Source organism: Cyclopterus lumpus, chromosome 17 (genome assembly GCF_009769545.1).
Source record: "Cyclopterus lumpus isolate fCycLum1 chromosome 17, fCycLum1.pri, whole genome shotgun sequence".
Taxonomy (NCBI): Eukaryota; Metazoa; Chordata; class Actinopteri; order Perciformes; family Cyclopteridae; genus Cyclopterus; species Cyclopterus lumpus.
In genome coordinates this window covers 805001-815843 of record NC_046982.1, presented here as the reverse complement: position 1 = coordinate 815843, position 10843 = coordinate 805001, and the positions used below count along the sequence as shown (strand labels likewise).

General features: G+C 45.6%; 1 protein-coding gene across 1 annotated transcript in view; it reads left to right on the top strand.

Annotated features, from left to right (window-relative positions):
* The first annotated feature begins 6585 nt into the window (after positions 1–6585).
* LOC117746688 (tissue factor-like) overlaps positions 6586–10843 on the top strand; it is an 11508-nt gene continuing 7250 nt past the window's right edge. The window contains exon 1 of the mRNA XM_034555977.1: positions 6586–6770. Coding sequence (XP_034411868.1) covers positions 6704–6770 — 67 coding nt within the window. The 5' untranslated portion in view covers positions 6586–6703. The remainder of the gene's footprint in view (positions 6771–10843) is intronic.

Below are 10843 nucleotides of genomic sequence, written 5' to 3'. Positions count from 1 at the left end.
TCAACTAAAAGCACATTGTTTCAGCTTGATGACATAACAATCATATTTATCTGCTGCAGTGAAACACGACATCTGGCTGAACTCGCTCCTTTTCTACTCTTCTGCCTACAGGGATCGGATCATTATTATAATTCACCTCGCTGGTCTTCTTTCAATACACTTCATTCAAACAAAGTCAAGCTCATCAAAGCCATCTTTGTCGTGTAACGTGTCATGTGACGTGAAGAGGCTTCGTAATGCAGCAGGTTTTCTATTCTAGAACCCCCTTCCTCTCTATAGTGTAAGAACACTAATAATGCCCCTCCTCCCATTTCCATATTATTTGATGATACAATTATTGACCAAAGGACATTTGGTGTGTTACTCATAAGACAATTATAGTTTATTATGCTGTCATGGTATTAAGTCATAATATATTCATAGGTGGCATGAAATTAAATTGTTTTCGGTCATTATTTCCAAGCCCTTACTTATAAGATCTGATCTATAAGATCTGCCTATTTTACAACCATACTCTTGTACTGATAATGGGAAAGCAGGAGAAAAAACAAAAACAAGAAAAGAAAGAAGAAAGTATCAAGTGTTTCTGTGAGAATATACTGCACGTTTGGCCTGTTCAGGCATGACTAGGGTCATGTTTATCTGATGCAGTCATGAGGTATGTGATTAATCTGTGTGTGTGCGTGTGTGTGTGTGTGAACCAGAGCCATTTGGACTAAAATGACTGAGTAGCTGAACATAACATAACATATCTGATTCTGGTTCAAACACGTTTTTTCAATGTTCTGTGAAACCTGATCAGATCTCTGGCTCTGCTCCGATGAAGAGGATCTACTTTGCAGTAGATCACAGGGTGTGTCTGAACCCAGACGCAGGCAGAGAGGAACATACCAGTGATGGTAGTGGTGTAATGATGACTCAGTAGGTCAAAGCAGGAAGTGCATCAACAGATCATAAGAACCCGTCGATCTGACACCTCTATCAATCCCTGGAGAACCCATCTGCAGCATGTCCAGGCTGCTCTAGGGTCAGTGGAGATTCAGGGCTTGGCCATGAATATTTGAATGAAGCCGAGTCCGGTTTCCATTGATAAATACCGCAAGGTCAGAAAACCCTGATTATTGTCCGCAGCATTACTATCACTTAAACACACTGTTAAAGGTGCTCACAACAATATTTGGCTAATGGCACAAACAGCGAGTTTATCTGAGGAGGATGGGCCCTACGTTTCCGTGACGACGCTAGCCAGCGGAGCGCGCTGAACGTGCTCACGTGCGCTCACTTGCACCAAATAGCACGCGTGGCCGACGCAGCTATGTAAACACCGAGAAGCTGTGATAACGACACACACAGAAGGAGAGAGACCTCATTTTCTGATCAAGAGCACATGACTACCATATCTATGTATATGTATACCATATGTATATACATACATAGACACCAGCAGTTTGATGTTACATTGATGCTCTGAATGCCATATGGAGAAACTTTAAATTGCAAATAAAACATTTATAATTTTAACAATGTTGAAGAAACTCACCCTATCTTTATAATATGAGTTACATTTCAATTCATTCATTTCAGATGGCGCACCGTATCGGAAAATACATTATATAACTTGATATAAATAACTTAACTAAGAATAATCAATTCAAGCAAAACATTTTTTTAACAAGTTACAAAAACACATATTACAAAAAAGATCAAATTAGCAACTGTCAGACATAATGACACGGCTGCACAGAGGTGTAGAGGCTAGCACCTTCGCCTCGCAGCAATGGGGGCGGGGGCGGGGGCGGGCCTGGGGGCGGGCCGGCTAGCCCTCCAGTAGGGAGTTCTCATGTTCTCCCTCTGGGTTCTCTCGGGATTCTCTGGCTTCGTCCTACAGACCAAAGACAAAGAGAGCGGAGGTTAATTGATGACCCTAAGTATCCCATAGTGTTTTCAGCTTCCTTCCGTGAGCTTCTTTTGAAGTATCAGCACCTAATTATCTTTTTGAATAAACTGTTGCTTTCCAACCTCAGTGACAGGATGTATGCCGACACATGAGTCTTCACATGACTACTAATATTTTATTCCAGTGGCCTGACCGTCTGGATCTGAGAACTGGCCATTAAAACTCAAAACACGACACAGGAGAGGGACGGTCTCTGTTTTCCGTTACGACCATTCCCTTCAAAACACGCGGTTTCCTATGCGGACCATGATCTGGGTTCAGCACCATGAACGTCACATGTAATCCTCATAGAAAGGAGTCAGTGATGTGTGCATAGTCAAACTAAAGCTGAAACATACGGTTTCAGTGTGTTATTCAGTGTGCGAGTCAGAGGCATGAGCGACTGGTCAGCTGAAGACCTTTTCACTTTGCAACAAGCTTACTTACTGCATCAACAAGCACTGCATGAATGTTTATGTTTATGCTCTTGTGTTTGAAGCGGCCTATTAGATTTATCCACTGATTACATTCTAGTGGCTTTATGAGCCTTCCAATGCAGCACACATTCAGGGAACTGGCATTCCTTACACCAGCATCATTGCTGCAGTTTTCCACACCCCGAGATAGGGAGGACGTTCTGATGAAATATGACTGCTCATAAAAAGTCAGAGTTTCTCCAGACTTGCTGTCTTGTTTCTTAGAATCTGCCATTCCCTCGTGTACCATCCCAGAAAGAGGTATTTCTGAAGTCCCACAGGAGTACACTCACGGTCGAGAACATCCCAGAAGTGATTTCTGGACATTTTCTTGTTTCTTCAAGGTCAGGTGGGGCACAAGTTCAGTTCTGTTCTCACTGCCGACTCCTCACAACGTACTGGATAGCCTATCCCTTTGAGTCAAACTATGACGCGCCACTGTAGTCGCAGTTGGTTATGATATAATAAATAAGTATTAGCAGAATAAAACTAGATGTGGTAATGTTGAGAAACAAGCTAACTATGCTAAATAAGTATCCAGCCTGAACACATATCCCAGTGTTCCCAACTCTTTTCCAAATGAAAGTATAGCAGCACTACCTCCAAAAGTCTATAAATCCAGAGAGAAAGCCGCCAAGTCGGCAACACTGACAGCTGTCCCTCCAAGGCCACTCCCCCAAAATGATCGTGATGAATGTAAACAACAAATTAGCGCAGTCTAACTCACTGCTACGAAGCTAGCAGCCTGTGAAAGACTCCATGGGCGAACAATGAGTGCACAGGTGCAATGTGGCAGGTAGCCCGAGTGTATTAGTCTTGAGACAGACACAGATACCACTTTATTTCTTTTTGCATTTGATTCATTGATTGCTCTCAGGATGTAACGAGAATTTTTTTTAAAAGTATTACAAATGTACACCGATAGAGGTCTTCAGGGTGAACGTCCTGTGTTTGTGTGACCCATTAGTCCACCATGACTTCCTTCATGCACAGACTTAAGTTTAAAGACTACGTTTTTTGAATTCACGACTTTCTCTTAACATCTTTGGATGGGTTTATATTGGTGTTTGTTGAAAGCCTGGTGCGTCTCATACAGATGCTTAAGGGTGCCTTATAAGCGCATCCATAGCAAAGGATTAACATTTGTGGGGCTGCAACAAAACATGGCAACCCTGTCTCCTATGAAATGACATTCCCACACAACAAAACTACATTCGCAAATAGGTTTTCTAAGGAAACTTTTTTTTTTTAGGGCATTTAGGCACCCATGGTGGATGGGCACCCTCTCTGTATACCTTATATAAGAGGTGAAATGCCTGTGGAGCATCGATCCGAATCACTAAGAATGAGTCAGTGGGCTGTAAAACACGGGTGTTTTTCTATTGTTTTGGCTAAATGTTCTAGAACAATAGCTGTGTGGATGTTTGTGTTCTGTGATCAAACACAGCTGTCTGTGGTTTCAGTAATACTGCCATGCAGCTTCAGGCACGGGTTGTTTCCAAGGAGTGAATGTTTATGAGTATCCATTCTTACCCGTTTGACTCCAACGTGCGGTCGTGTGGAGCATGTGTTCGACATGAGGGCCAATCAATGCACAGAGGTTGGGTTATACAAAGAGCCTATTTTTACACTTGAGGACACTGTCACATGCGCACACTTCACTTTGGCCCCCTGTTCAGTTCCATTGAATGCAAGTGAACGGGCTAATGAAACATAAGCAAAGTCAGTGTTCAACTTTGGTGAACGTTGATTGGTGACATATTTAGCCATACATTGTTTTTATTGTTGTACGTGCTTAACTACCAGAGGTGTTTTGAAGCCTGGAGTTCGGCATTTTGACCATTTTGATCTTTGTATTTGTCCCTCGCCATCTTGGATTTTTGCAACCAGAAGGAACCCAAGTAAATCAAAAGAGAAATAGAGTCATTTTCTCATAGACATCAAACCAGAGGAGTCACCCCCTGATGGTCATCAGAGAGAATGCAGGTTAAAGGCACCTCAGCATCGGCTTCACTTTTCATGCTCGGAGGTTGTCGCCTGGTATCTACTGCATTGAGCTCTCAGTGCTGCCAAATTGTGGGCGACCAACAGTCAATACCGAGCATAAAAGCATCTTGTGCAGAATTAGCCTAGAACATGAGCGAGGGGTGGGGAGAGTTTGAATATGGCACAAACACTGTTCCACTGGTCAACACTGTACATCCCTACAGCTACAAGTAGAGCTTGTGTTTCTGCTACTCTGCTCTCAGTTGCATGTTCTCTTTCACACTCCACCCTTTCGACACTATTGCCAGCTGTATTCATGCATTGGGGGAGGGGGTGAAGGAGACATCGCCTCGTAGTTCTTGGGGCGTGTGGTCTCAGGTTACATCATAGGTATTTAACAGTTGTCTGGGGAGGGAAACTTTAAAACCTATGTAACAGTATTTAGAACAATTAAACAATCTAAATCTAAACCATATGTTATTTCATATATGGCATATTGTGGTATTTACCTGCAGAGGATGTTGTATGGGTTATTGCTACAGATCTGCACATAGATGAAGCTCATAGTGTGACACAATCTACCAGCATGGGTTCTTCCTCGTTGTTGATGCACAGTGTTGAATCACTTTAGGAAAGACTTTATGGTTGGCAATAAAAACAGATTCCTCCCTGATCCGAGTCAGCTGTCACTCGGTTTCATTTCCAGTACTAAGATGGTGTCATTAGTTTACTTATTCATATTCATTCTTATCTTCTAAAACAAACTTTACTCGACACTTTCAGACGGTAATATTTTACTTTTCAAATTCAATACATGAGTCTGACAGCTCTAGTTACAATAAAACAGATAGATCATGAAACTAAGTACCAGATTAATATGAAATAAATATATAGTTTATGTGAAAATGTTAAAAATGTGCTCCATCTCAACGAACTACAGTAAAACGCTGAGGACTGAGAACGAACGACCGGCACACCAAGACCCCTGAAACAAACTACTGGATGGATTGCTACGTTGTTTTCCTTAATGTGTTGATTTTACTGTATGTCATCACTACGAAATGCTGATGCAAATAAGCTGCAGATGAGTGTACTTTTTAAGAGACCGGGTTGAGTACCACAAACATACTGTAGTGTGTGTGCGTGTGTTTGTCCCAGAGTTTGTGTGTGTGTTTGTCCCAGAGTTTGTATGTGTGTGTGTGTGTGTGTGTGTGTGTGTGTGTGTGTGTGTGTCTAGAGCAGTCACATGGTCTCTAATTGCTACCAGGAGGTTTCCCCCAATGACACTGTTCCCACACAGTTCTCAGTTGTTTCCGTCTACACAGATCTCTTATCCCCCGAATGCCATCACCTTAAATAGATGACATTATTATTATTATTCACGAGAATCCAGAAGGACCTCTTCTGCTGTTGTTGTTGCGAATGCCCTTTTCTTCAGTCCCACATTCCTGTCTCAGGGGATAATAGAATGAGCTGAGGGATATTTAAGATATATATATATATATATATATATATGTAAAAAAAAATACATTTAGTGCTCAAAACCCTTGTAAAATGATCTAGTTCAGTGTCTGTGTAGCTCACACTAAGATGAGGGTGTAAACAACTTATTCTACCATCTATTTAGTGTACTGTACCTATTACTATAAAGCATATAATATATTAGCATAGCAGGCTAGATGACAATGTTTTGAGTCTCAAAGGTTGATGTGCAAGTTTAGAAAGACACAAGCAAGTTTCCTGGTGAGCAAAAAAACCAGAACAGATCTTGACCTGGACCACTTGGAACAAAGTCAGCCGTCATGGCAACGGGGCCTCAAGCTGTTTGGATCTCACAGAAACACAGTAGAATACATGAGCAGCATGGGGCTGAGAATCTTCTTCCCACTAAGAAAGAACCAACTGTTTGCTTCTTGTCAGTGTGGGTAGAACAACTCAATGTCTCTTGAGTTTACACACGGGTCAGCCACACAGGGACATCTTCAAACTTCCACAGTGTCGTGTGTCCATCCCAAGACATCCATGTCCTTAATCTGTGCTTTGGTGAAAGGAGGAGTTCAAACTGAACAGATCGTTGTACTCTCCCCCTCATCAGCATGCCGGCATGTGGGAGGGATTAGCAGGCAGAACGAGGCGGAACCCTGAACCGTCCCCCAGTTCACCCATTTACCGCTCTCACACTCTCGTTCCTGTCAACCGGAAACAACGGTCAGTCTGATCAGGAACATCTGACCTGCTGCTGCTTCTCCAGGTTCAGGTAGCTCTGACAAGATCAAGCACTGAAGGATTCTTGGGTTGTGGTAACATGGCATCTCTCAAAACTGGGCTTTATCTGGGAGTCTGTCTGTCTGCTTGGATCATCACTTCTGCAGGTAAAAGCACATGATTAGATAGATAGATAGATATATGGATAGAGAGATAGACAGATAGATAGATAGATAGATAGATATATGGATAGAGAGATAGACAGATAGATAGATAGATAGATAGATAGATATATGGATAGAGAGATAGACAGATAGATAGATAGATAGATAGATAGATACATGGATAGAGAGATAGATAGATAGATAGATAGATAGATAGATAGATAGATAGATATATGGATAGAGAGATAGATAGATAGATAGATAGATAGATATATGGATAGAGAGATAGACAGATAGATAGATAGATAGATATATGGATAGATAGATAGATAGATAGATAGATAGATAGATAGATAGATAGATAGATATATGGATAGATAGCGGCCGAAATGAGCTTCCTCCGTAGGGTGGCCGGGCTCAGCCTTAGAGATAGGGTAAGGAGCTCGGACATCAGGGGGGAGCTTGGAGTCGAGTCGCTGCTCCTTGGTGTCCAAAGGAGTCAGCTGAGGTGGTTCATCTAGTCAGGATGCCTCCTGGACACCTCCCATTAGAGGTTTTCCGGGCACGTCCAACTGGTAGGAGGCCCCGGGGAAGACCGAGGACACGCTGGAGGGATTATATCTCCCGGCTGGCCTTGGAACGCCTCGGGATCCCCCAGAATGAGCTGGAAAGTGTTGCGGGTGAGAGGGAAGCCTGGGTCGGCCTGCTGAACCTGCTGCCACCGCGACCGATAAGCGGATGATAATGGATGGATAGATATATGGATAGATAGATAGATATATGGATATATATATGTATATATATATATATATATATATATATATATATATATACTGACAGACGGACAGACAGATAGATAGATGTTTTTTTTGGATGTAGGGCATCATGTTTTCTCCACTGGAACATAACTCTGGAAGGCACGTCATAACTTTTTCTCCACTGGAAAAGAACGCATCAAGTTTTCTCCACTAGAAGGGCACTCGCTGCATCACGTTTTCTCTATTGGAAGGGCACCCGCTGCATCACGTTTTCTCCACTAGAAGGGCACCCGCTGCATTACGTTTTCTCTACTGGAAGGGCACCCGCTGCATCACGTTTTATTCACTAGAAGGGCACCCGCTGCATCACGTTTTCTCCACTAGAAGGGCACCCACTGCATCACGTTTCATCCACTAGAAGGGCACCCGCTGCATCACGTTTTCTCCACTAGAAGGACACTCGCTGCATCACGTTTTCTCCACTAGAAGGGCACCCGCTGCATCACGTTTTATCCACTAGAAGGACACCCGCTGCATCACGTTTTCTCCACTAGAAGGGCACCCGCTGCATCACGTTTTCTCCACTAGAAGGGCACCCGCTGCATCACGTTTTATCCACTAGAAGGGCACCCGCTGCATCACGTTTTCTCCACTAGAAGGGCACCCGCTGCATCACGTTTTCTCTACTGGAAGGGCACCCGCTGCATCACGTTTTATCCACTAGAAGGACACCCGCTGCATCACGTTTTCTCCACTAGAAGGGCACCCGCTGCATCACGTTTTCTCCACTAGAAGGGCACCCGCTGCATCACGTTTTCTCCACTAGAAGGGCACCCGCTGCATCACGTTTTCTCTACTGGAAGGGCACCCGCTGCATTACGTTTTCTCCACTAGAAGGGCACCCGCTGCATCACGTTTTATCCACTAGAAGGGCACCCGCTGCATCACGTTTTCTCCACTAGAAGGGCACCCGCTGCATCACGTTTTCTCTACTGGAAGGGCACCCGCTGCATCATGTTTTATCCACTAGAAGGACACCCGCTGCATCACGTTTTCTCCACTAGAAGGGCACCCGCTGCATCACGTTTTCTCCACTAGAAGGGCACCCGCTGCATCACGTTTTCTCTACTGGAAGGGCACCCGCTGCATCACGTTTTATCCACTAGAAGGGCACCCGCTGCATCACGTTTTCTCTACTGGAAGGGCACCCGCTGCATCACGTTTTATCCACTAGAAGGACACCCGCTGCATCACGTTTTCTCCACTAGAAGGGCACCCGCTGCATCACGTTTTATCCACTAGAAGGGCACCCGCTGCATCACGTTTTCTCTACAGGAAGGGCACCCGCTGCATCACGTTTTCTCTACTGGAAGGGCACCCGCTGCATCACGTTTTCTCTACTGGAAGGGCACCCGCTGCATCACGTTTTCTCTACTGGAAGGGCACCCGCTGCATCATGTTTTCTCTGCAGGAAGGGCACCAGCTGCATCACGTTTTCTCTACTAGAAGGACACCCGCTGCATCACGTTTTCTCTACTGGAAGGGCACCCGCTGCATCACGTTTTCTCCACTAGAAGAGCACCCGCTGCATCACGTTTTCTCTACTGGAAGGGCACCCGCTGCAGCTCGTTTTCTCTACTGGAAGGGCACCCGCTGCATTACGTTTTTTTTACCGAAAGTGCACCCACTGCATCATGTTTTCTGTACTGGAAGGGCACCAGCTGCATCACGTTTTCTCCACTAGAAGGGCACCCGCTGCATCACGTTTTCTCTACTGGAAGGGCACCCGCTGCATCACGTTTTCTCCACTAGAAGGGCACCCGCTGTATCACATTTTCTCTACCGGAAGGGCACCAGCTGCATCACGTTTTCTCTACTGGAAGGGCACCCGCTGCATCACGTTTTTTCCACCAGAAGGGCATCCGCTGCATCACATTTTCTCTACTGGAAGGGCACCAGCTGCATCACGTTTTCTCCACTAGAAGGGCACCCGCTGCATCACGTTTTCTCTACTGGAAGGGCACCCGCTGCATCATGTTTTCTCCACTAGAAGGGCATCCGCTGCATCACGTTTTCTGCACTAGAAGGGCACCCGCTGCATCACGTTTTCTCCACTAGAATGGCATCCGCTGCATCACGTTTTCTCTACTGGAAGGGCACCCACTGCATCATGTTTTCTCCACTAGAAGAGCACCCGCTGCATCACGTTTTCTCTACTGGAAGGGCACCCGCTGCAGCATGTTTTCTCTACTGGAAGGGCACCCGCTGCATCACGTTTTCTCCACTAGAAGAGCACCCGCTGCATCACGTTTTCTCTACTGGAAGGGCACCCGCTGCATCACGTTTTCTCTACTGGAAGGGCACCCACTGCATCACGTTTTCTGTACTGGAAGGGCACCCGCTGCATCACGTTTTCTTTACTGGAAGGGCACCTGCTGCATCACATTTTCTCTACTAGAAGGGCACCCGCTGCATCACGTTTTCTCCACTAGAAGGGCACCCGCTGCATCACATTTTCTCTACTGGAAGGGCACCAGCTGCATCACGTTTTATCCACTAGAAGGACACCCGCTGCATCACGTTTTCTTTACTGGAAGGGCACCTGCTGCATCACGTTTTATCCACTAGAAGGGCACCCGCTGCATCACGTTTTCTCCACTAGAAGGGCACCCGCTGCATCACGTTTTCTCTACTGGAAGGGCACCCGCTGCATCACGTTTTATCCACTAGAAGGACACCCGCTGCATCACGTTTTCTCCACTAGAAGGGCACCCGCTGCATCACGTTTTCTCCACTAGAAGGGCACCCGCTGCATCACGTTTTCTCCACTAGAAGGGCACCCGCTGCATCACGTTTTCTCTACTGGAAGGGCACCCGCTGCATCACGTTTTATCCACTAGAAGGGCACCCGCTGCATCACGTTTTCTCTACTGGAAGGGCACCCGCTGCATCACGTTTTATCCACTAGAAGGACACCCGCTGCATCACGTTTTCTCCACTAGAAGGGCACCCGCTGCATCACGTTTTCTCTACAGGAAGGGCACCCGCTGCATCACGTTTTCTCTACTGGAAGGGCACCCGCTGCATCACGTTTTCTCTACTGGAAGGGCACCCGCTGCATCATGTTTTCTCTGCAGGAAGGGCACCAGCTGCATCACGTTTTCTCTACTAGAAGGACACCCGCTGCATCACGTTTTCTCTACTGGAAGGGCACCCGCTGCATCACGTTTTCTCCACTAGAAGAGCACCCGCTGCATCACGTTTTCTCTACTGGAAGGGCACCCGCTGCAGCTCGTTTTCTCTACTGGAAGGGCACCC